General features: G+C 39.7%; 1 protein-coding gene across 1 annotated transcript in view; it reads left to right on the top strand.

Moving 5' to 3' along the window:
- Positions 1–24,872, top strand: part of LOC105442295 — a 36,176-nt gene extending 11,304 nt beyond the window's left edge. Inside the window, exons 10-18 of the mRNA XM_030995842.1 lie at positions 301–535; positions 984–1,188; positions 3,256–3,524; positions 10,088–10,227; positions 11,693–11,852; positions 16,670–17,029; positions 17,225–17,608; positions 17,961–18,074; positions 24,222–24,872. Of these exons, the coding sequence (XP_030851702.1) occupies positions 301–535; positions 984–1,188; positions 3,256–3,524; positions 10,088–10,227; positions 11,693–11,852; positions 16,670–17,029; positions 17,225–17,608; positions 17,961–18,074; positions 24,222–24,262 (1,908 nt within the window). The 3' untranslated portion in view covers positions 24,263–24,872. The remainder of the gene's footprint in view (positions 1–300; positions 536–983; positions 1,189–3,255; positions 3,525–10,087; positions 10,228–11,692; positions 11,853–16,669; positions 17,030–17,224; positions 17,609–17,960; positions 18,075–24,221) is intronic.
- The last annotated feature ends 2,961 nt before the right edge of the window (positions 24,873–27,833 follow it).

Raw genomic sequence — 27,833 nt, 5'->3', positions numbered from 1 at the left:
GCGAGGGGATTTGCATGGTAGTAAGGATAATCACACAGAAGGATGTATTTTTCAGAGACGTAACGACTGAAAATATGTTGGAGATCTGTTTTGATGTAATATTTATTGTTTGTCTGAAAATACATTATTTATGTTATATTTGTCGGCACGTGGTCCCCCCCCCCCCACCCTACCACTTGCAAGAGCTGCTGGCTATACTGACGTTGTTGATGTACCATACACGTCTACGTTGCAATTGCCTCCTTTTAAAATCCTGACGTGAAATCCTCAAAGTTTATACTTTCTAATGACCTACCATAGGCAGATACTATATCATCGTGCCATGATCACCTGTTCCCTTTCATGTGCACCGTATACTATCCGGAATGCACCCATAACGGCCCCACCCATCGGGTGTGCTACTCCGACTGTTTAGCAGTCACTGATGCCTGCAAGGCATCCTTTGAGCAACTCCTCGACCGCCCTTGGCCCGTCAACTGTTCCATGTTTACCGATGAACAGGAGGAAGATGGGAGCTGTTTTGGCCCTGCGGGAGGTAAAGACCATGCAGCCATATTCATGTAGATGATATTGAGTTAAGAATATGCTTGGACTTAATAAGATGCACTAAGTGTTTATAAATGATAGTTCATAAAACCGAAGAAAAGATGTCAGCATGTTCTATTGAATTCATCACATGTGGCAGTGGCGTGCAACTAATGAGATGGGGATGGCGGCGCTCATCTTACTGCCAAGTGGGTTTTTAGAGAAAAATGAAAATCAGTATCCAAAAAGGAGGTGGATTCGAGCGTATTCAAAGGTGGTTTATCATCTTCTTCGGGCATCCTTTTCCCTCCTCTTTTCATTTTATTTTCGATTTATGCTTTGTTTTGTTTCATTTGCTTTGGGGGGGGGGGGGGAGGCAAAGGGGTGCTCTTCAAATTGGGTGGATGACCTTTCCCTTCCCGTCGTGCCACTGACTTGCGACTTTATCCCTCCCCCAGATCTTTTGGATACCAACATATGCGGGACACGCCCTGCATACGCCCCCGACCAATCCAGGGTTGTTGGTGGTATCAACGCACGCCCCGTGGAATTCCCTTGGATTGGTTCACTCCGCCTCGAAGGATTGGATTTTGGATTTGGAGGACATTGGTGTGGGTCTACCCTGATCAACTCTCAATGGGTTCTTACCGCAGCTCACTGCGTGTAAGTATGATGCCACTAATCAGACTCGTATGCTCTTTGGAAATGAAAGCAAATTGACACCTTACCTTCACAGGGATATTTACTTAGACCAATTTATATGGTAGCGAACGTGTTTACCTCTAGATTGCATGTACTATAACTAAACAAATTATGCACTGAGTTTTCGTCTAAATAATCATATTCATGAATATATATATATATATATATATATATATATATATATAAAGTATCGCTAGTAGTCAATATCTGTACAACCAATTATATATCCGTTCTTTTAAATGGATATATCCGATTACAATATGTAAAAGGCATTAAGCAATATTTTATTGAACTTTGCGCTATATGAGAATCAATTGTATGTATGTATGAAATAAATGTAACAAGTCAACGCTAAAGCGTAGCATATTCCCTCGCAGGGTATAAATGGCCTAATACGTCAGAACAAGTTACCGCCATTAGACTATACTATTATATTACTAGGCAAGGATGTTAACCACATTTTCGCATACATAATTAGGTATTTTCGCATATTTAAAGTATTATAACCTTTGACCTACATACTCCCAAAACGATCTTAGTCCGTATTGTGATACCACCTACCGTCATATAGGCCTAGCTCTGCTTTTTAGTCGGCCTTCCTTCCCTTTCAATTTCATGTTTTTTTAAAATATAAATGTATTGCATTGTGCAAATTGATCTAAATGTATATGTATATTAATATGTGGATATGTAAAAATGTACCATCATTGTTAATATGAAAAATTGAAAGAAGAAGAATAAATAAATTGAATTTAATTGAATATCGAATTTGATTAAAATCCGTCAAACATTACTAAAGTTATCGAACAGAAACCTGATTCGCATATTTGATGAGCTATGACCTTTGACTTACATACTGCGAAATCGAACTCTTCGGCTGTGTTTTGGTACCATGAACATTCACGTCAAATTTGATAAAATCCGTCAAACATTAGGGCCGGTCACACATACGGGACGCTTGGGGGACGCACGGCCAGCGCATTGGAAATTAGAAATTTTGGCCAGTGCGTTGTCGTTCGCTAGTTTTATGTCATCATTCGTTACTCGTTCGTCGAGCGCGCTGGACCAACGCTGGACCAACGCTATGCATTCGTCGTCATTTGCTGTGTGCGTCGGGAATTTTTGAGCATGCTCAAAAGTGTGCGCGGAGCTCGATGCATGAATGTACACGCCAAAAGACGCCAGACATGCACGGAGCGCGCTAGACCAACGCCAGACATACCGTTCCTGTTTTCACAAAGTGACGGTAGTGAGGAAAATCCGCACGCAAATTGTATGGGATTATCATTCACTACCGTCACTTCGTGAAATACGCGGAGCACATGCCCTGTATACGCGCAGTGCGCTAGCAAAACGCTACGCATTCGGTGTCAGCTTGCTAGCTTCTCCCAAATCGTGACAAAAGTCGGGCTCACAACTTGTTTTCCGATTTTCAATGCACCGGCCGTGCGTTGTCTATGTGTGTGACCGGGCCATCACCAAAGTTATCGAAAGGAAACAAGATTCGCATATTCAATGAGCTATGACCTTTGACTTACATACTCCGTAATCGAACTCTTAGGCTATGTTTTAATATTATGTACCTTCATATCAAATTTCATTAAAATACGTCAAAAATTACTAATGTTATCGATCGGAAACCAGATTTGTTACGGAAGGATGGAAGGACGGACAGCAGCGTTACTATATCCCCTCCGACTTCGTCGGCGAGGGGATAACTGTCAGATTTCGGGTTTTCATTTCAATGTCGTAACAGAATTATGTTTAATTTAGAGACTTACATTTACAAGACCGTATAACGTCCGATGTATTAGGAGCTAGTTAATTCATGAAACCCCTGAGAGACATAGCAAATACAACGTTTGGAATATATAATGAAATCTTGATGTTCATGTATGAAACTACAGTTAATATTTAATATATATCATGCTCAAATAAATGCAGCTCCATTGAGATGTCCTTTTGATATACATGATTAAATTTCGCCCTTGTAAAAATCACTGATTTTACATCCACTATCACTTATAGTGATTACTACGTCGATCGTGTAGTTTTTGGGAACGCACATTTGACGGATGACTCCGACAACGAGGTAGCGGTTGAGGTGGCTGATATTTTTGTCCATCCCGAGTACTACATCTCTACGCTCATCAACGACATCGCTCTGATACGACTTGCTGAACCGGTGACATTCAGTGACTACGTTACACCCGCGTGTCTGTCGGAATCCTCGAATGAACTCAAGGACTATCGTCGCTGCCTCGTCGCTGGATGGGGAACTACACTGGAAGGCCCACGTATGTACTGTTTTACTTATATTTGATAATGATGATAATAATTAGATTAATTTATATAGCACAGCCACTCTACTGCTCTGTAATAAATCAAAACTCCTAAAAGTGCTACTATACAGACAAACGATAATGAATAAACATTTCAATTCTGAAAACAAGTGCATCTTCAACAAAACTTTGAAGACAGAAACAGATGAGGGTTTGATAATGATAATAATAATGATAAGGAAAGAACATTGCCCATTTTGTAAAGCGAATTTCTCGAATGAAACGAAGTGTGTGTGGTGTGTGTGTCCTTAAATGCAATACGATTTTTTCAGTTTCATACGGGTGCCGGTATCAACTTACAGTGCAGGGGGGGGGGGGAGGGGGTGTGTAAGGGGGGGTGCGACACCCCTCCACCTATCAGGATATTGTCGGTAAAATTGCGCTGCCGTCGGGAAAAAGAGAAAAGGGGGAGGGAAAAAAAGAGAGGGGAAAAAAAGAGGGGAAAAAAGAGAGAGAAAAAAGAGAGGAAAAAAAGGAAAGAAAAGTGAAGAAAGAAAGAAAGGAAAAGAAAGGAAAGAAAAGTGAAGAAAGAAAGAGAAAAAAGAAAAAGAGGGAGGAGAGGAAAGAAAGGAAAAGAAAGAAAAGATAAAGAGAAGAAAAAAGAGTGAAATGGAAACAATAGAAACGGGGGATGAAAGAGAGAAGAGAGAGAGAGAGAGGGGGGGGGGGGTAAGAGTCTGAGAGATGAGGAGTGGGAGTAAAAGAGAGAAGGGGGTTGTTGGGTGGAGTCGTCTCGTCGAGGGAGCAAGAAAGACACGGGTAAATATGTTGCTGTGTCGGGTCAGCTTTGTCGGTATTCTTGCTCGATCCTCGTGTACTATATCAATGCAGAGATGATTATTGTCGGTCGACCGACAATATACATCTCACCCTACGAACTGTGACTTCTGATCCACTGTGACGACTTCGAGAGTGACTACAACTACAATACTTGTATTTTCTCGAAGTTTCACTTTCCTATAATATCAGCTAAAGAAATCAGAGGTTTACAATTTTCGGGGAAACTAATTCAAACAAGGATTAAGAGTCAACAACGGCACGACGAATCGTCTCCCTTTCTCTATATTGTGATGAAACGCCAAAAATTCCCCGTTTCGCGCGGAAGGGGAAACTTCATTTAGACGAGTCGAGAACGGTACAACGAACCGTCTTCCTTCTCTAATAATAAAAGGAAACGTCAAAGCTTCCGCGCTTCGCGCGAGGGGGGAAACTGAATTCAGACAAAATTAATAGGACTTATTTAGAGTCGAAAACGGTACAACGAATCGTGTTCTTTCTCTAATAATTTGAGGAAACGTCAAAGCTTTCGCGCTTCGTGTGAGAGGGGGAAACTGAATTCAGATGAATAGGGCTTAATAAGAGTCGAAAACGGTACGATGAATCGTCTTCCTTTCTCTATATTGTAATGAAATGCCAAAAATTCCGCGCTTCGCGCGGAAGGGGGAAATTTCATTTAGACGAGTCGAGAACGGTACAACGACGAATCGTCTTCTTGCTCTAATAATTTAAGGAAACGTCAAAGCTTCCGCGCTTCGCGCGAGAGGGGAAAACCAAATTCAGACAAATTTTAATAGGGCTCATTTCGAGTCGCAAACGATACAACGAATCGTGTTGTTTCTCTAATAATATGAAGAAACGTCAAAGCTTTCGCGCTTCGCGCGAGAGGGGGAAACTGAATTCAGATGAATAGGGCTTATTATTAAAGATGAAGTTGAGTTCTGGTCATGCGATTGCATTGTGAAAGAAACGGTGTGGAATCGACCAGAAAAGGTTGATCATCTAGCATATAAAGCTACAGTCCCATATACGTCCCGGACCGTCCCGGACCATCCCGGACCCCATCCGGGGTGATCCGGGATTCGGTCCGTGTTGACACCGTGTTGGCACCGGGGTGGTCCTGGATGGTCCTGGATGGTCCTGGATGGTCCTGGGCGGTCCGGGAGTCGACCCCGGATGTTTTTGACGGTCAAAAACTGCCGGGGTGGTCCGGGACGGTCCGGGACAATAGTTTGATCCGGGGTGATCCGTGTAGCCACCGTGCTGGGTCCGGGGTCATCCGTAGTGGCGCCGGGGCGGTCCGTGTTGATCCGTGGCAGTCCGGGGATGAGTTATTGACCCCGGATCACCCCGGCGCCCCTACGGATGATCCCGGACCATCCCGGACCCCATCCGGGGCGTTCCGGGATGATTCGTGTTGGCACCGGGATGGTCCGGTGTCATCCGTGTTGGCACCGTGTTGGCACCGGGGTGGTCCGGGACGGTCCGTGGCGGCTCCGTGCTGGGTCTGGAATGATCTGTACTGCTGCCGGGGCTATGCCCGGACGGTCCGGGGCGGTCCGTAGTGGTACCGTGTTGGGTCCGGGGAGACGGTCGGCGGTTGCGATTTTTTGAACAAAACATCCCGGACCATCCCGGATCACCCCAGACCATGGTCCGGGATGGTCCGGAGTGGTCCGTGCTCGTCCGTGCTGGTCCGGCTTTATATGGGACTGGGGCTTAAGAATTTGTGTGTATTGCAAGGTTTTGGAATCATCAAAATAATAAGAAATTTGGTCAAGTCTTGGTAAAGTTACAAACACTGTATACAAAAAGATGTATATGAGACTACACGAACACGTGGCGTAAAAAACCTACGCCCCGAGTTTTACGATGTTACATGACATATGAAGGCATTTGAGGAGCCATGCTTTTCAGGGAACAGGTCTTACCTGATGTTCTTCCTTACTTGCATAATAAGAATGATAACGCTCACAAATTATTGTTCACCTCTTCTCAGAACTCAACCTTCTCTTTAAGAGTCGAAAACGGTACGACGAATCGTCTTCTTTCTCTAATAATTTAATGAAACTTAATAAAACTTCCGCGCTTCGCGCGGGAGGGGGAAGCTCCATATAGATAAGGATTAAGAGTCAAGAACAGTACACCGAATCGTCTGCTTTTTCTCATAATTTAATGAAACGTCAAAGCTTCCTCGCTTTGCGCGGGAGGGGGGGGAACTGAATTCAGACAAGGATAAACAGTCGAGAACGGTACAGCAAATCGTCTTTTTTTAGTAATAATTTAATGAAACGTCATAGCTTTCGCGCTCCGCGCGGGAGGGGGGGGGGGGGGAGGAAACTTAATTCAGCCAAGGATTAACAGTCGAAAACGGTACAATTAATCGTCTTCTTTTCATAATAATTTAAGGAAACGTCTAAGCTTCCGCGCTTCGGGCGGGAGGCCCATCACCCACATCCCCCTAATGAGCGTGCTTTTAAGTGATTCTCTTGCCCACTACCTCCCCTCCCTAAAATAAGATCCTAGCTCCGCGCCTGCATTAAAATATATACATGTAGCTATGATGCTGACTATATTGAAGAAATAATTCGTATATTTATGTCGTCGAGGAAAATGACCATTTTGCGCATGTGCAAGTACTATAGATAGTCCATAGGAAAAACAATTTAGCCTTCGGCCCCAGGTTTATAGGGTTGAATTTATAGATATTGGACATTTAATTTTGTCGGTAATAGGTGGCTAGTTTTGTCGGTAATTGTTGGCCTCTACACCCCCCCCCCCCCTTCTGAAAAAGGTCTAGCGACGCCCCTGAGTGCATGTCAGAGTATATATTACTCCATTACACCAGTACCCATTCACTACGCCTGGGCCAAGAGATCGAGGCGACTGAAAATAAAATACTTCGTCTAAGAATATGAGCAGCGGGAAGAGATTCAAACTGTCGGCCACTCTTTTCAAACATGATGTGTATGTTTTTTTGTTTTAAACTGATATCCTGTATGCAAGTTGATTCTGATATGTTTAATTATTTTGATCTTCTTTGCCTTCATATTTATTCAGCTTGTGAAAATTATGCTCGTGGAGGGCTAGCCTAATACAAGGACCTAGGAATTTTCTTTTAAGTTTTCCCATATTCTAAGAAAGGAAATAATTATCTTTGGAAACATTTACGCAATAAAGTTGCTGAAGCTATATCTGTTGCTAAAAAGAATTATTACAATTCTCGTATAAAAAGAGAAAAGTTGAATAATCCGTCAGCTTGGTACAAACATTTTAAAATACTTACAAACGGTAAATGTAACCCCATTCCAATTACTATTCTTGGTATTGAATCACAAAAACCTCAATGCTATAAAAAAGCTGCTAATGCAATTGGTAATTTGTTTGAGTCTATTGCCTCTGATCTTTCTCCCTTAGATAGGGAGACTTTACCATGTTTTTTACCTTCAAAGTGCAATAGCCCAGAAATCAGTTACTGGGAAGTGTATTGTAAATTACGTAAATTACAATTGAAAAAAAACATCTGTTAGTAATGATATACCAGTACGAATTATACGGGAATTTGCATGTGAATTGAGTGTACCATTTACGAAGATTCTAAACCAATCTTTTAGACAAGGAAAAGTTCCAACCCAATGGAAAACTGCAGAAATATGTCCGATTCCAAAATCCCAACCTCCTCATATTAATGATCTTCGCCCAATTGCATTGACTTCATATTTCCAAAGTAGCAGAATCCTTTATAGAAAAATGGTTATTAGAAGATATTGATAAACAAATTGACACTCACCAATTTGGCAATAGACCTGGTCTGTCTACTACACATTATATTGTTGGTCTTTTACATAGTCCATATAAAAATGCAGAAAACAGTAAATCTCTGTCAACTGTTATTTGTACAGATTTTAGTAAAGCATTTGATCGCATAGATCACAATATTCTTATTAGAAAAATGATTCATATGGATATAAGGCCTTGGATAATAGATTGGATTGCCAGTTTTTTAGAATTTCGTAAACAAAATATAAAATATAACGGTGTTTTATCAAATGTTGAAATCAATCATGCAGGTGTTCCCCATGGTACACGTCTTGGGCCAATTCTCTTTTTCATTATGGTGACCGATTTATGTGAGCAACTTTATATACCGTATTTTAAATATGTCGACGACCTCTCGTTAGTACAATATCGGAAATCTACAGATGTCTCACAATTACAATCAGTACTTATTTCTGTGCAATCTTGGTCTATTGTGAATAATATGTCACTAAATCCTTCAAAGTGTTTTACCCTCCAAGTTAGTTTCATGAAAAATCCACCAGACCGAGTTGTGTAATAGGCATAGTGCTAAAATTCTTGGAGTGATCATCCAGTCTGATCTAAAGTGGAATTTGTATATTGATAAGCTAATGAAAAGATGTTATCGAAAAACTTATATATTGAGGAAACTTAAAAAAATTAATTTACCTTTAAAGGATTTAGTATTAATCTACACAGGCTATATACGACCAGTATTAGAATATTGCGCCCCAGTGTTTCATAGTGGTCTTACATCTGAACAGAAAAACAGTCTCGAACGAATGCAACGGAGGGTTGCAAAATTACTTAAGGCTCTAAATTTATGTCATATTCACATGCATGTCAAGTATGCAATTTAAGTACACTTGAGGAAAGAAGACTAGTACTTTGTAGAAAATTTACAAAATCTTTAGCAATTCACCCAGCATGCCAGAACTGGCTACCTTAAAAAAAAAAAAAATTATAATATCATTACGTCAGGTTCCTACATATCATAATTTCAAATGCAAAACCAATCCCTTCAAGAACAGCCCTTTACCATATTTGTTCAATCTAATTAACCATAATTAAACGCTTTTTTAACTACATGTTTAATTTCAAACACAGTAATAGTCTTCACCTCAGTCGTCTTTAGTCTTAAAATCCAATGTATTCATTCTAAACGAGAGCATAAATCTTTATTTTGTCATTCTTAACGTGTAATGTTATTTTGAATCTATTTTAACAATCTTTTAAACGTGTCAATATTTAAAAATGCGATTTATCACTTTATTATGTCAACATGTAAACATGAATAATTCAGCTTCTGCTGCTTTTCATGTAAAATGACAATTATGATGCATGTATTTTGAAATTACATAATAAACCATTATTGAAAATGAATTCATTCTTTTCATTCTTTTTAAGTCTAAGGTATTTATTCGTATACCCAGGTTAAATCATGATGTATGTTTATGTATTTATTTGTGAATATATATATATATATATTTTTGTTAACTTACAATGAATGAAACCATTGAATTGAATTGAATTGAATTGAAATTGAATCAACAACACTACTGTGCTTCACTACTTAGTTGCTGATATAGGTTTCTCAATTCCTACAGGGGTAAGCCAATCAATTCTCTAGGTTATCTGATTGAAAGGAATGTGATATCCACAAGGCCTCTTTCAAATAGGGAAGCTTTGAAGATGCCCTTCAGTAGTTCTTCTTCACGTAGATCTACCTAACCACCTAACTTGATACCCCTATTCACCCAAATATCATTAAATATTGTATTTATTGGATGGTTAAAAATGAAAAATCAAGCTATGTAGCAGTGTTGAAACCACTCTACCTTTCCATAACTCTTTAAATGGTTTCAAACATTTCATGATAATTTGACTTGAAATTCGTTTGCTTACAGAAGATGTAAACGATGATTTTCCTTAATCTTTCGCAGCGTTGACGGTGAGCATGAAAAAAGCAGTGGTGAACCTTCTTGATCGAAACTGGTGCAATTCTAATCTTTCCTACGACGGGGCTGTGGCAGAAGAAATGATATGTGCTGGATATGCGCCAGGTGGAATTGATGCTTGTAAGGTAAGTGATATCTATGGCGTTGCCTGAGTTTATCCATGTTTGGGGGGGGGGGGGCACAGGTGTCATGGGGCGGCGGTATCGGACACAATAGGCAACTGTTATGAGGTTTGAATTAAAGAGAATGCTACTACTACTACTACTACTACTACTACTTCTACTACTACTATTACTACTACTACTACTACTACATGTACTACTGCTTCTACTACTACAACTACTGCTACTACGTACACTTCTAATACTACTACTACTAATAATAATAAAAGATCTAGATTTATACATGTATAGTGTTTAAGACAAAATACCGTGTCTAAGCGCTTTAAAGATATTGTTATCCCGGACACCGGATTCATCTATACGCAAAATGTGCAGCATCTCCACTCTCTGGTGAGTATTCCTACCACATGGTCACCGTGAGGGCATAAAGCAATAACTATCACACAGGATCCGTGCTCCTACAGTGTCTCCATTCAATCCTGGGTATGGAGTGGCAAATGTAGATTAAAGTAGCCACACGAAGAATCAAAAGTGTTTTGAATTGATGCAAAACTCATATCATTGCGAAGGGGAAGCCTTGCCGATCAAATACAACAACTCTTCTCTTCAAAATATGTTTGGGGCCCGCAGTAATCAACTCTCAAAAAATGTTAGTTTGGAGATCCAGATTTTCTGCCTTCAGCGGTTCTTTGTAGAGTGTCAATATTTGTGACGTCACATACGGGACACGGCTGGCTAGCTGCATACTGCTACACGGCACTGAGCTGTTCGTCCTGTGTGACGTCACAATTCAGAGCTCGCTACGCTTGTGTGTTTTTGACTTACGTTGCAGGGGCGTTCGGGGGTCTAAGGAGGGTCTTGAAAAATTGCATTTTACGCCTTTCCATGATATCTATATGATTTCTCAGCAAATTGTTCGTGTTTTTCAAGAGAAAATCTTTCCATCCATATGTCATTTGTTCTAATTACGAGTTGTTAGTGAATGTTCTTTGTGTAGCTCCTTTAAGGCCTTGTCAAAGGACATCAGTGCCGTGCCGGGAGCCAAACCCATGACCTTTGAATTTCCAGTATAGCGCTCAAACCTCTTTACTACGACAGCATGAAAGGAGATAAGTGCATAGGATTGAGTCATTACCTTTTACCCAAGTTGCTTTTCTACTCTCCCATCATATTTTATTTTCATTAGAACGATTATTTGGGCTGTACTCCCGTTTCCATCATTACTGTGACACTGACTGCAATGGTGTTCTTTTTCACTCAGTGATTTTCAATTTTTTAACGTTTTTGTCCTAGTTTCAGAAGTTGGGCACACTTTAACTACCCCTTTAAAATATCAAACTTCCAGGTTTCAAATATATGTAATTTTTCGAAAATTGCATATGTGTGTGGTCCTACGTAGCATATTTGATTTAGTTTGCAAGTAATCCAATTAAATTCACTGTCTCGTGTTTATTATTACAAAAATCAGGGAGACAGCGGCGGGCCTTTGACCTGTGAGGGTGATGATGGTCGGTGGCATCTAGTCGGAACAACAATCTTTGGAGGAGAATGCGCAAAATCACTCTCGCCCGGCGTCTACACCCGAATCTCACAGTTCCAGTCATTTATTACAGCTGTGGTTTCAGGAGGTGAGTACCCTTGTGCAGGGAAAATATGATGGGAAGACTTTCAACAAGAACAACAACAACAACATAAAACTAAAAATGCAATCGTGTCAGAACGATATACGTGCAATGACGCCATGTTTCTACGTGTCAAACGAAAGAGCATCTTTCGGACTTGTTACGCAGAGTATGAGATAGCATTTAATGTCATGCTTGACCGATTTAAAAAAATCCGGCTTCGAGATGCTCTGCACTTGGCCACTTTGAATGTGCTTGTAAAATTTCAAGAAAAATAAAGATCCTTCTGGGGGCCAAAAGCGTGAACCCGATTTGCCCTATAGACAATGCGTGTAATTCATTGGCGGAAAACGTAAAGGATCTTTATTATGACCGGACTTGAATAATTTTTTTTCTCTCTCTCTTTATGTCTCTTTATGGGCCGTATTTGGTATCATTGGAAAGAGAATTTCATGGTTGTTATAGTAAACCACTCTCCCTTTTTTCTATGATAATCCTATCGAAACACATAAAGTAAAATAGATTTATAGGACAAAATGGCGTCTTAAATGGCCCCCTTGACCAATTTAAAAATCCGGCTTTGCGGTGTCCTGCGTGTTGCAACTCGGAATGTCACTGCAAAATTTCAAGGAAAACAGAGAACATTTAGGGGGCGAAAAGCAGTCTGAAAAAAATGACGTCATAGCCGATACATGTTATAATCGGGCGGAAACTTGGCGGAATTCGTACAGCGACCCTTGTTCAAATGCGATTTACTCAAAATTTTCTGTGTGAACATGTACCATTCTTGGTATCATTTGAAAAGGCACTTCATTGCGGTCAGTTTGACACCATTGTCATCTGCGCGCATTAAACGCGCTATTACGTCATGCATAGTAAATTCATCAATTTTGGCGATAACTTTGCGCTGACGTTATTCAAATTTACCAAACTTGGCAGACAGATACATGTATCTGCAAAGTTTCATTGACGTAGGTCTAAGGATCGTAATTTTAGAGCAAGGTGAAGTTATTTCGCAATTTTCTTGAAAACTGCATATTTGGAGGGCATTTTTTTCGTAAAGTCGGTCAGTGTTAGCTAGGGTATATAATTTTGCATTTGGCTGGAAAGGGCATAACTTCAAGTATCTAAATCCATAAAAGGGTACGGGTCTGCCAAGCCATAATGGAGATACGGCCACAGAAATAAAGCCAATTCCCAGAACTTTAGAGGGCGCTATTTATGTTTTGCAAAGTCATTGGAGCGTGAAATTTGGCGTGGCTATGTGCAATCATGATATAAAGATACTGTGAGATGTAAATACAAAACAGAATTTATATGAGAAAGTTATGGCAGTTTTAGATAAATTAGGGGTCAATTTTTCAAGAATTTGAGAGATTTTTGACGGAGTCAGTTTCAGATTTGAATTTTGAGTACAAAGATAGCATTTTACAGGGCAGGTTATGCGTCGCAGATTAAAGAACATATCTTAGACTATCTAGAGAAATTTGTTAGAAGCTTGTAGGATCTAGGATAGTGGAGATAGGAAGGACGATAGAAAGACCTTAAAATGGACCAGAAACGGACAAAATGGCGCCTGGACGGTTATGCATGAGTGATTTCGGAAATCGAAGAATGTAGTGACTTGATGAGATGTTAGAGACTATTACTCTTTTCACACTGGTTTTGCTTAACCCCGTACTTTGCTTAGCCCCGTACTATCCTTAACCCCGGACTATTTTTTTGGCTTTTCACACACGCTGTTTTTAATCCCGTACTAGCGCCTAATCCGGAATAGTAAAAGTCGCGCTGTTCTCACTGCTATTCGTTAACCCCGGATATCGTGAATGTTATGATTGGACATACTTCGCATCTGGCCAGCTGCGATACGCTCCATTGCGTAGTACCGTACTATTTTTCGTTTCTGTTCTCATTCATTTGCTTGGCACCGCAATTGCGGGGTTAGCAGGAGTTAGCACCACAATTGCGGAGTTAGCCCTGCTATTTTGCAGGGTTAGTTTACCCCGTACTATAGGTGGGGTTAGCCAACTTTAGCCCACTTTGGTAAAAGTCAGTCTGAACAGAAAGTGGAATAGGCTTAACCCCGTACTATAGGTGGGGCTAAGACCCCCTTAACCCCCACCACCTATAGTACGGGGTTAAGCAAAATATTGCCAGTGTGAAAACAGTAATATGCCTATGAAATTTGAAAGGAAAGGGACATGAGGAAAGCACCTAACTAGGAATAACAAGCTCTACGTGCAAAACGAATAGGATTCCGGACGACATGAAGAAGAAGGAAGACTACGCCTACGAAGTTTGAAAGAAATTGGGATATAGGGGAAAGAACCTAGAAAGGGCTCCCAAGCACTGCGTGCAAAAAGCAATGGGATTTGGTGCATGTTCGTTATTGCAATAAAGAACGTTCTGGGGGCCAAAAGCAGTCTGAATAAAATGCGTCATAGCCGAAACGTGCTATAATCGGGCGGAAACTCGGCAGAATTGGTATATTGACCATCGTTCAAATGCGATTTATTCACAATTTCCTGTGTGAACATATACCATACTTGGTATCATCCAAAAGGGCACGTCATTGCGGTCAGTTTGACACCATTGTCATCTGCGTTCAATGTATTGCACGCATGAAACGTGCTATTACGTAATGCATAGTAAATTCATCATTTTTGGCGATAACTTTGCGAAGATGGCATTAAAATTTAAAAAACTTAGTAGACAGCTGTTACGTATATGGATATATGTGTTGAAGTTATTTCAGAATTTTCTTGAAAATGGCGAATTTGGAGGGCAATTTTATCAAATTTGGCCAGTGATAGGGTATATAATTTTGTATATGGCTGGAAAGGGCATATCTTCAAGTATCTAAATCCCCCCAAAAAAGGTATGGGTCTGCCAAGCCATAGTTGCAATTAATGGGGCAGAATGTGAACGAAAACAAGGCAATGACGAAGGTCGTTGCAACAAACAAAACATTACACGCAATTTCAAAAGCCTTGTCCACCACCTACTGAAATGTGCTTGCCTTTTAATGACTTAATACGTAATCAAATGATTTTCTACATGATATTGTTGATTCTTCGAAATATTTTTGGATTGTATGGAGAGGACTTTGGCTAAAGGTTAAACCAAGGAATGTATGTGCGACAGGCCAATTGTAGCTTTCTGAAGCCTTCTGTTTCCCATTATTGTATTTGATCAACCAGCTGGCCCCTTTGACCGTGAATAATACTACTACTAATAATACAAATAATAATAATAATAACAATAATAATAATACTAATAATGTATTTATATCGAAAATAATATCGCTAGTGATATTCGTTTGTCTCGCAATGTGGTCAATAAGGAATCTAAAAGATCACGACGTTTCGTGCGCTATCTGCAACACTTCGTCAGGTGATAAAAACTAATGTAAGCAAGGGTCTTTTATACTTTACGGGAGGACCGGCGGAGCGGTCTATAATTCGATCGATAATTGGAACAATAACGCACAATGCCTATTGGTCGACGCACACGGTGATCGACCAATCACCAGGCCTCTGGTTCGGCCACTGGTTCGGCTAATGCACCAGGCCTATTGGCCGACGCATACGGTGTTCAACCAATCAACGGGCCGCTGGCTCGGCCCGTCTGCTGAATGGAATCGACCGGTGTTGGCCGGCAGGACGGTGAGTGTCATGGCGGCGTATCGTCCGCATCCAAAATTCGGGGATATCGATCCCGTTGTCTCTGTTGAAATTATCCAATTATCGATCGAATTATAGACCGCTCCGCCGGTCCTCCCTTAAAGTATAAGAGGCTGTTCACACCGGCAGAGCTACACCGCGCTATCTCTGCGGTTTGGAAGGTACAACGTCGTTTCGGTCCGCCCAACAGCGAGCCACGGCGAGCCAAAACGGCGTGCCACTGGAGCACCTCTTGGGGGTGGTCCACGAGAGATAGCGCGGTCTAGCGCGCGCTAGAAAAAAAGGGTGCTACGATAGACCGCGCTATCTCATTGCGGTGTGAACAGCCTCTAAAAGACCCTTGCTTACATTAGTTTTTATCACCTAACGAATTGTGGCAGATAGCGCACGAAACGTCGTGATCTTTTAGATTCCTTATTGACCACATTGCGAGACAAACGAATATCACTAGCGATATTATTTTCGATACTACATCCGCAATGAGTAATATATTTAGCATTAATTTAGTATATAACGCATTTTTCATATACATGTTCGAATGCGCTTTACAGTTATATTGCTAACAGAAAAAGAGAGTTTTCAGATAATTTGTGAATGTATTGACAGATTAGGAGCAGCAGTTGTGAAGTGAGGTGGCCCTCTGGCCAGCAAATCAACCTGCCCTTCGATAGGAGTCTGAATTATTCCGATTAAAGTTCACATTAGACATACTTCAAGGTTACATTTTCCGTCTTGAAATTGTGGTCTCAAAAATATGTTTTGGCGTTATTTATTGCATTAAAAACAAATCATAAGTATTCTGGTTACATTTATATTTCTTTCAGCAAAATCACAGGGTGTTACTGAAATCACCCTTGAGCGTGCCGTATATTGCTAACAGCAAAGAAGAGTTTTGAGATAATTTTTGAATGTATTGACAGTTTGGGAGCAGCAGTTGTGAAGTGAAGTGGCCCTCTGGCTAGTAAATCAACTTGCCCTTCGATAGGAGTCTGAATTCTTCAGATTATAAGTTCACAGTAGTTATACTTCAAGGTTAAATTTTCCGTCTTGAAATTGTGGTCTCAAACATATGTTTTGGCGTTATTCATTGGATTAAAACAAAAATCACAAGTATTCTGGTTACATTTATATTTCTTTCAGCAATAACACCGGGTGTTACTGAAATCACCCTTGAGCGTGCCGTCCCAGTGAACATCACTTCTCCAAATTACCCTTCCAACTACAACGTCGGTGATAACATCGTCTGGAAGGTATCAGCCCCTGTCAACCACAGCGTCAGGCTGGGCATCGTCGACTTCGCTATCGAATCGAACATCGACTGCTTGTTCGTGGGCGATGGACTGACGCCACTGAGTTACACAGAGCTTGCGAGGCTCACGGGCTATGGGTTAAGGTCGATTGTGACGTCACATAGCCGCCATATGTGGCTAAAATTCTCCAGTAATTACGAACGTACAGACGTTGGGTTCATGGCAACACTGAACGCTGTGGATCCGAGAGGTAATAAGAACCAACTTTGTGTCATGGTGAAATTCTAGGGATTTAAGAATCTTCAGAATGATCAGATGATCTTAAAATTATTTCACAACAAACAAACAATTTCCTAATATATTCTCGTATGTCTTTTTTTGTAGGAAAAAGACAAGCCTGTATTTCTGCCACATTTAGTGTTATCCTTTTTTGTTGTTGTAACAGATGACAATCCTCTAATCTTGGTGAACGAGTCTACGGTCCAACAGCTCCGCTCACCAGACTTTCCTTTTGATGCAAGCGACAGCGTGCACGAGATTTGGCGGATAATGGCTCCTCAGGATTACAGCGTGAGGGCGCGTTTCGACTTCTTTAACCTCACCAACGGTTCTTCGCTTACCGTGGGCTACGGCTCGAGTCCTTTAATAACCACAATCCTAGTGGAGTTGACTGGAAGTGAATTGCCTGAAGATATTACTTCCCCCAATCGAAAATTGTGGTTTAGATTTGTGTCGGATACTGGGGACTCCAGTAGAAGGAAACGAAGAGTGGTCGGTTCGTTTATGGGAAGAGGATTCTTGGTGAATCTAACAGTAGAAAGGACTGAAGGTGAGATATGTATCTTTTTCTAACTTTAAAACATCAATAAACTTATTCATTAATCTATAAAAACAAACATGGAAAACTCTTTTAACCTCGAAATACGTTGAAATAGTTTTAAAAGGGAAGTTTTCTGACGAAAAAGCACGAGAGTTAATTCATTAACAAACGAAATAAGCAATTAAAACAAAATTGATCTTTATCACTTCATGAAAGTTATAAAATCCACGAGGTATTTTGCAAATTTGTTGCTTTTCTCCACCAAATCCCCCAAAACTAATAACAATATTATAGCCATTTTGAGGTGAAAGAATATCAATATTTTCATTACTTTCTCTAAATGAACGATGCTACTTTCCAGATATCAACGAGTGCCTGAGTAACCCTTGTCATAATGGAGGCACGTGTTCAGACATCGATGGAGGTTTCCAGTGCTTCTGTCCCGAAGGCTTCAAAGGGGATTACTGTCAAACAGGTTTGTGTCCCTCTTATACTTACAATATTAATTTTCCGTTCTTGTAAATCGCGTATCACATAATAATAGAACCTCCCTGTGCGCTCTTAAGGGATACTCTTTGGATACTATCACCCCTCTTTCGTCTATGGCTGATCGTCAACGAAACGGAGTTAAGTTTTTTGCCAATATCGTTTGTTGCTACGGCAGGCAGCCAGTGAAAACGAATTTGTTTAATACAATTATGGAAATGCAAGCATCATTTTAAACAAACAGAACTTTGTTATTCCTTGTTCATTTTTGCTGATTGAAGTGTCATATGAAATGGCAGCAATTGAACTTTCTAAAAATGGGATTTTCTCCCTGAAATTCAGATACTGTCCGCCAAATTACTTTTCGGTTCCCTCTCTTCAAATTGATTTTAATCACTCATGCGTGAAAGATGTTCCATGAAATGAAAGAAGAGGATCTAAGCTTTATAAATATGTGTCATTTATTAATTATAATTGTGATTAAGTTATGATAAAACTATATATATATATAAGTGCGAGAATTCTCAACTCTGACATGACAGCGGGTGTTCCAGAAATTATGTAGGCGTGAATAAAATGGTCTCGGAACGTAAGACGTAGCTGTACTTTACAATTTTTTACGAGCTTTCGGCTTGTGAGGCCTTCTTCAGGTTCTGAAGTGGAAACACATACAAAAACAAATACATTGTATGAACAAATATACATGGCATACAAACTTAATATCACTCAATCATAGTCAAGCATCATGAACATTGCAAACATTAGTACGAGAAATACTTACGAAATAAACTTAGAAATGATCATGCAATTTCAAAGTGTTTACCTTGCGTGTTGGGCTGTCGATGTGTTTATTCAGTTGATGTGATATATGTGAACGTGTACTGATATGTGACACGGATGTTACTGATCTATGACACAGCCGGTGTCATGATCTGTGTCTAGGGAGGGGAGAGGGAGGAGGATAGAAGGCATCATTCAAATGTATTGGAGTGTACGCAGTCCGATGGGTTGCAGTATGTTGACTCTACATTGTATAACAAATGCAAGGATAAAACGTGAGAATCAAAGACTAAAAATAAAATTAAAATTAAGATCGAAAATCTGTGTTGAGGCAGTTTTTTGATCATGTGATCAAAAGTTTACGTGCGTCTGATATGTCGGTGTGTTAATTGACTTATTGATCAACATTGATCCCATCTGGGTGTAGGGTTTTCATTTTTGATATCCAAAAAGATTCTCTGTGGAGGATTGTGTGGCGTGATTTGTTGTGGATTAATTCGATTCCGGTGATTTGAACATTGTCTAGTGAGTGGGATGGAAGGTAGAATTGTACTGTGTATGGTAGTATTTTTTTGTTGTGTTTCCAAATGGGAGTTCTTTATTTAGGATCGTGTGTTGTTGAAGCGTGTGTATAGTGTAGTTTCTGTTTTGTCAACATATTGTTTGTTGCATTGAGTGCAGTTGATGAGATATATCACCCAACTGGATTTGCATGTGATGTGTGAGGTTATGGGGTAGTCTTGGTTAGTCACTGTGCTTCTGAAATTGGAAGTGTTTGTTATGTGTTTGTGGATTATGCATCTTTGAGATGGGCATTGGAAGAATCCATTAGGCATGGGCAGGCGCGCCGGAAACAGTTTGGGATGGGGGGGGGGGCAAACATTCCAGGGGGCTCACCTTCCAGGGGCAGTGACGTAACGAGCAAAAACGTTTGGAAGGGGTAGGGGCAGAAGAAAAATCTGCATCACCACCACTCTTACACGTTACCTGCAGGCCCCGCGGAACGAATTTCAAAGTGGATTATTCACGATTAGGTAGAGCGTAAAATGGCGTTGGGCTCATGGCCTGGCCCGGCAGCGACTTTGCGTTTTACACCCTGGCCTGGACATTTTCCCGGTAAATAGCAATGAAACTGCTTGAATGAGTCTAGTCTACGCTCCTCGATCGGGCGCGCCAGTTCCAAATCGAATCGTACATGCACAGACGTACGTCGATGCAGCATTTATACACACCGTACGCAGCTGCAATACTGAAGATTAAGGGAGAAGATATAGGATTTCAAGTTCAGAACAACAAGTTAAGAAGCTTGCTGCACGATGGAATTCATCGAGGATGATGACGGAGTGGCAATGCAGACGCCTTTGTTTGCGGGTATGAATATTAAACGTGACGTCACCATATGAAATTGCACCATCCAAGTAACTACTTCGTTTTCAATAATTGTAACGTCACAATAACTTCAAGTAACAACTTGGATTGGGATATGTAAATTCTAGATGTTCGACTTTGTACAGGTAAATGATTATATTAGTGTTACGGTAGGCCTACTGTTTTCTTGAAATTCAAACATTTTTAACTTTTCATGTTAGTTGTGCACCAGCACCACATAAATGCTTGGGAAATTTCATATTTGCACTCGTTTCAAGCTTCAATTGCCAAGATGCAGTTTACAAGTACATGTACTAGGCCTAGATCTAGTATATTATAAAAAATGGTGAATAAATCACAATATCTCTGTGGAGTATCTAAATAATAATTATAATATTGGATGATCAATTTTCGCGAAATACGTGAAATATTGTTACTCGCTGAAGAAAAATATTTTCACGTATCATCCATTATTATGTGTATTCAGTTCGTTATCTCCAAAGTAAAGTGCGGTGCACGCCTCTGCGCCCATGAATCCGCCTATGTTCAGATCTCTTTTTATCTACATGTGCATGTATTTTCAAATAAAAATTTCTTATAGTCATTTCTTGCATCTAAATCTTAACACACTGTCAAATTATCTGTTCAAATTTCTACTATTGTTTGCTTTCACTTTTACTACATATTTCTTCTTTATATAACTATTTATGCATACGCATACTCCTGTATCTTTTGTATTACTTCTCTGACATTGAAGGATTAGATTACCTTCACGAAAAAAAAAGTATATGAATGTAAAGCAGTAAATAAAGTGCAAATGAATTCATGTAAAACTGGTGTATAATTTCCTTTATATGTTATGTGTCTGTACATTACACTAGACAAAGTGATGAATGGAAAAAGAGAGAAAGAGAGGTCTTATAAACAAATATCATGAATTTAAAATGAGAAAGAGAGAAAGGGAGAGAGAGACAGAGGTCTTAGAAACAAATATGAATTCAAGAAGTGAGAAAGAGAGGGGGTCTTAGAAACAAATATCATGAATTGAGAGCTAGAGAGAGAGAGGTCTTAGAAACAAATATCAAGAAATGAGAAAGAGAGGGGGGGGGGGGTCTTAGAAACAAATATGGAGAGAGAGAGAGAGGCCTTAGAAACAAATATGAAGAGGGGGTTAATGAGAGAGAAAGAAAGAGGGGTCTGAGAAATACATACGAGAGAGAGAGTGGGTCGAGAGAGAGAGGTCTTAGAAAACAAATATGAATAGAGATGGGGGGGGGGGGGGGGAGGTCTTAGAAAACAAATATGAAGGGAGAGGGGTCAAGAGAATTAGAGAAATTAGGTCTTAGAAACAAATGACATGAATTTAAAAAATGAAAGACGTGATCCCACAATAATAGAAAATGGTACGAGTGCAATATTTAAATCACAGTTTATGTATTACATTACCATTACACATATTATGTCGAGTGTAGTCTGTGTATGTGTCGATATGTGTACACGTGTGTTAGGGGGGGGGGTCCGAATCAGCAAATGGTTTGAAAGTAGGCTACACGTCAAAAATTGAAACCCTGAAGAAGGCGGAATTAAACCACAAAAACCATAATATTATTTGGTTTCTCTCTTTCCTTACTTTGATTAATTCCTTCTCTAATTTCTCTCTTTCTTTCAAGTTAGTTTTTGTTTTCTCTCTCTGCTTATGACATTCTTTGTTTTCTCTCTGTTCTTTAATTATTTATTGTTTTTCTCTATTTCCTTCTGTTGTTATTCGTTGTTTTTCTCTCACTCGTACGTCTCAATACAAAAGTACATGTACCGCGTACCGCGACACTGGACATATAGGACGTACGTTGAGCATTGCAGAAGAGCTACGTGCGCGCGCAATATCTTGTCATGGATAGACTTTTCCCAGTCGGTTCCTTGAAATTTATTGGGAAAAGGTCCAGGCCAGGGTGTAAAACGCAAAGTCGCGGCCCGGCAGGGGTTCAAGGGGCTGAGCCCTCAGAAGCTCATGGGTTTTTAGGCATTAAAATTATGGTCAGAGAAGCATATTAAAATACCTTATTTGTGACACTGGCAGGCCGCTTATTGGCGAAGAATCCAGGGAACAGAGTCCCCAGAAGTTCGTTTTTTTTTAGGTATTCAATAACGGTCAGATAAGCATCCAGAGCCCCGCCTTAGGGCCCTTGGTGGGGTCCAGGGGGCAGAGCCCCGGAAGCTCAGGAGATTTAGGTATTTAATAACGGTCAGATGAGCATACAGGGGACAGCCTTTGGGCCCTTGGTGGGGTCCTGGGGCGGAGCCCCCATAAGCTCTGGGGTTTTAGGCATTCAATTACAGTCAGATAAGCATCCAGAGCCCCGCCTTAGGGCCCTTGGTGTGGTCCAGCGAGCACAGCCCCCGGAAGCTCAGGGGTTTTAGGCATATAGATGAGCATACAGGGGCCCTTGGTGGGGTCCGGGGGGCGGAGCCCCTAAAAGCTCTGGGGTTTTAGGCATTCAATTACAGTCAGATGAGCATCCAGAGCCCCGCCTTAGGGCCCTTGGTGTGGTCCAGCGAGCACAGCCCCCGGAAGCTCAGAGGTTTTAGGCATTCAATTACGGTCAGATGAACATCCAGAGCCCCGCCTTAGGGCCCTTGGTGCGGTCACAGCCCCCGGAAGCTCAGGGGTTTTAGGTATTTAATAACGGTCAGATGAGCATACAGGGGACCGCCTTTGGGCCTTTTGTTGGGTCCGGGGGCCAAGCCTCCGTAAGCTCTGGGGTTTTAGGCATTTAATTACTGTCAGATGAGCATCCAGGGTCCAGTCTTAGGGCCCTTGGTTGGGTCCAGAGCCCCCGGAAGCTCGGGGTTTATAAGTATTTAATAACGGTCAGATGAGCATACAGGGGACTGCCTTAGGGCCCTTGGTGGGGTCCGGGGCGGAGCCCCCGTAAGCTCTGGGGTTTTAGGCATTTAATTACGGTCAGATGAGCATATTTCGATACCTCATTTGTAACATTGGCAGGTCACTTATTTTTTTCTCTCTCTCTTTCTTTTTTTTTCTCTGTAACAAACTTTTTCAAAAAGTGAGAGGGGCTCGAGCCCCCGAGCCTGGCCGTTTTGCAGACCCTGACATAAAGGTTTCTAAATAAGCATATTTTTCGCCCGACTGTTAATTTGGGAATTATAATTTTCCTACAAACGCATAAAAAGGTATGACTTACAAAAAAATAGAGAAAAAAAACGTACCGGAAAATCATGTCATTTCAGCAACATTTGTAAATCACTTGTATCAAATAAAAAATACACCCCCCCCCCCCCATCAGAACGCCAGTGTTCAGTGGCTCATGAGTTTCTCACCTTTATAACAAAAAAACAGACACGCCTTCCCATTCTCAACTCTGACATGACAACGGGTGGTCCGGAATATGTAGGCGTGAAGAAAATGGTCTAGGAACGTGAGACGTAGCTGTACTGAAGAAGGCCTCACAAGCCGAAAACTCGTAATAAAATCGTAAAATACAGCTACGTCTCACGTTCCTAGACCATTTTATTCACTCCCATATATATGTATATATATATATATATATATATATATATATATATAAATCATTTGCAGAAGTACCTATTTCAAAATTAAGACCAACTTTTTTTTTGCAAGAGCACTATACGATTTTGTGTGCGATGTGTATGCTTAATTATGGGTGAGGGTCTTTTCAAACGGATAGCACTAAAAGTATTGCTACAATTTTATGCCTGAGTGAGCACTGCCTAATTTCGAAAAGCTCGTGAAAATTGGTCTGCGCAAAAATGTTTCCGTCTTGATTTGCTGTTTTCCGAGTTACACTCTCATTGTTTTGTACAGAAATGTTACACAAAGTTCCATTTTTTCTCAAATCGACTGTGCAAGCATGACTAATTCACTCAACTCATTTCCAAGGCGTGGAAAGCACCGTTTTATACTTTGTACATATATTTATGTAATCTTGTTCTCTTCTCCAACGTTCAGGTCAGGACAATACAAATGGACTCGATACCCTCAAGACATAGCACCACGAAGAGATAGCTAGACAAGAATATAATCATTCAGTAAGGCAGTGGTGTAGCGGGGGCCTCTGGCATTACTGGGATTGTCAGTAATTTTATTAGATGGATGAAGTATAAATTGTCGAGGCTACCAACGAGGGGGAACGAGGCACGTTTTGTTCGTTGTATACATCGTGCCCCTTGCATCTACTTCATTGGAGAGATTTGTTCTTCAAAGTCATGAAAAAGATATTGAATACGGGAAACGGGATACATGTGTATATTAAACCTCTCTATTTACCACGTGAAAATGTGGCAGATCTCTAATTGGCTCAAAATACCGAACCATAACTTGAATGATAATTTTTTTTCACGCTGTTCGATAGACATTGAATAGAACATATCAAACTAGTTTACCCAATTCACATGAGCTACAATGATGAAACTTGGTCAGGTTTGTTTTTCCCTTCAATACTGACATTATTACAACGTATTGCTTTTTCTATTACGGTAATGGGGTTTGGTCCTCTCAACAGTACGTAAATATGTCAAAACATCTGGAATTTAATCCGAAATATACGAGATAATACAGATTTTTTTTCTATCAAAGTCCAAATGTTTTTTTTTTTTTTTTTTTTTTACATATCCCTTACAAGGTATATGTGCATTTTTATAGATGAAATAAATCAGATGAAATAATGATGTATTCCGGGGCCTACTAAACGCCCCTGTACTGTTTTTTTGTGTGTAGGTCTGCTGGTTTCCAAACACGTCAAATCCCCCTTTCCTTTTTGTTTGTATTCTCTAATATAGAAATTATATCTTAAATGTTTCATATTTGTGGTGATAGAAAAATAATTATAACATATATAAAAAAAAAAAAAAAATTACTATATGTAGTCTAATACATTCGTGCTGCACTCGTTGCTTTGTTTTTATGTTAAAGTCAGGTGATGTTTATCAATACTGGGAAAATTAGATTTGTATAACTTATTTATAGAGAGTAATCTGAAATTAGAGTGTGGTGAATGTACACTTTCTCCTTTAACAATTTTAATGTGTATGGTTCATGGTTCATGTCCTTGACTTTGAATCGGGAGGTTGAGGGTTCGAATCTTTGCCGGATGCGTACACTGGCATTTGACTAGGCATTTGATCAATACTTGCCTCTCTCGACGTTACTATGAACATAGTACATGTATAAGGAAAACGATTATGTCGTTTTTTATTTTATTTTTAACGAAGGCTCATATTCACAAGTATGTCGATGACACATGATTGTGTTATCAAGCTTCATTTTGTGTGTACTGTAGCATATTTAACTCTACTCTCGATCTATTTTTCGTTGTTTATTGACTTTGACATAATACCCTTGATCCCTTTTCCTTTTTTCTTTTTCTTTCCAATCTGTACATATACCATATATTCCTACTTGACCTCCGCACTCAGAGAGCAATAACTCATTGATGTCTCGATTTGTTGTCAGCTTGGGTTAGTCCATATTAGATCACCCTCTCATGGGCGGGTTGATTTTTGCTCAAGTGATACATATTTTCGCACATACGTTGAGTTTGTTAGCTCACCCGGTGTGATGGGGATGTGCGCAACTTCGGGTATGCTTGTTGTAGTCATCCATGCTGTGGTCGATGCATCGTTGGGTAGTTGTTCTCTGAGAGTATTTTGTAAATGGTTTTATATATACCATATTTGTTGTTGTATTCATGAATCAGTTATCTTTGTCACATCACATGAGGGGGCCTTAACATATTAACAAGCTGTGCTTCAACCAAGGCCTCCTCGTCTTTCTTTATTCTACATTGTACTGTTATGATTATACTCTATCATATTTTTTCACATGTGTTTTTCTGGAAGACAAATAAATTTGATACTTGATACTTGATACTATGAACATGGTATATGTATGAGAAAAACGATTTCATGTCGTTTTTTAAATATTTGTAACGAAGGTTCATATTTCAGAATTCTCATAATTCCTTAAATTCATTCCGAAGGTTCGTTTTTCCCAAGGTTCGTTGCTCCAAAGTTTCGTAATTCCGAAAAATGAAAGGGGGCACACAATTCCGGAGGACTGGTTCATAATTCCTGAAAGGCGATAGAAGTTTAGAACCACATGTAATATTTGGAATCATGAACGCTTTATTTTTCATTTCCAGAATTATTAACCTTGTTTAATTTCCCAATTATGAAGCTTAGGAATTACGAACTTTCAGAAAAATGAGCCGTCGGAAAATCGAGCGCCATCTCTCCCCATAGAAAACCATGATTCTTTTAAGTGGTTGAACTTGAGTATCTTCCATTGTGTCCTCTTTGGCAGGACATAAAGTCTACATTTGCCACTCTACACCCATGGCAAGTTGGTAGTTGTTCTCTGAGAGTGTTTTGTAAATAGTTTTATATATTCCATATTTGTTGTTGTATTCATGAATCAGTTATCTTTGTCACATCACATGAGGAGGCCTTAACATATTAACAAGCTGTGCTTCAACCAAGGTCTCCTCGTCTTTCGTTATTTTACATTTAACTGTTATGATTATACTCTATTATATTTTGTCAAATGATAAATGGGTATTGACTTGTAAAATTCTTTTATTCGAACACATAAGTGTGAGCCTATAACGGTTGCGTAGGTAATGCCGGGATACTTTTACAAGGTAATTTTCTTAGCACTTGGAATCGCATAGAAACGGAATATTGTAATGTGATATGCGCCATATAAAACGGAATGGTATCATTGTTGTTATTACTACGTAACAATGTATTGTCTTTGTATTGATATTCCACATAGTTATGCCTTTTCAATTGTACTTGTTGAATACTACTTGTTTTTCTTTTCTGGGAAAAAAATAAAGCAATTATAAACAGCTGATTGCGTTTTGTCCATTGTTTTATGATTACAATATCACAATTTTTGGTATGAAATGATTTGATATATTGTACAGTTTAAATAATATTGAATGAGGCAACTTAATGGGTAAAGAAGTGGCGATATGATATGTTCATGTATAATTCTTTGTGTGCTTAATTATAATATATTAGTTGGATAGGGGAAATGCAAATCGTTCAAAAGTACAGTTTACATTACAGGCGATAAGTCTCAGTTCTACCTAAATCCTTAAGGTAAGCCTCAAGACTTAAAGTAAAACTAAAGCCAATCATCATCATCATTATCATCATCATCACCATCATTATTATTAGTATCATTGTTATTACTATTATTATTGCAATTATCATTTAATCATTATCAGCATTATCTGCATCAGCGTTATTACTAAAACTATACTGCTAATACATGCGGCTGCTGTTGCTGCTACTTGCTTTTATTGTTGATCTTGCTTGTTCTTGTTTTTGTTCTTTTCCTCCTACTTTTTTTCTTTCTTCTTCTTCTTGTTCTTTTACTTCTATCTTTTCTTCTTCTTATTCGTCTACTTCCTCATCTTCTTCTTTTTTTTTCGTCCTCTTCTTCTTCTTTTCTTCATTATTTTCTTCTGAAAATCTCACTTCTGCTCTAAAAGTGTCTTGTCTTTTCTTTCAAATAATAAATTTATTACATCAAATTCTCTGTTTTAAAATTGAG

The sequence above is a fragment of the Strongylocentrotus purpuratus genome, unplaced genomic scaffold, assembly GCF_000002235.5.
Source record: "Strongylocentrotus purpuratus isolate Spur 01 unplaced genomic scaffold, Spur_5.0 spur5_scaffold_3, whole genome shotgun sequence".
NCBI classification, from domain to species: domain Eukaryota; kingdom Metazoa; phylum Echinodermata; class Echinoidea; order Camarodonta; family Strongylocentrotidae; genus Strongylocentrotus; species Strongylocentrotus purpuratus.
This window is presented reverse-complemented; position numbering and strand designations above follow the sequence as displayed.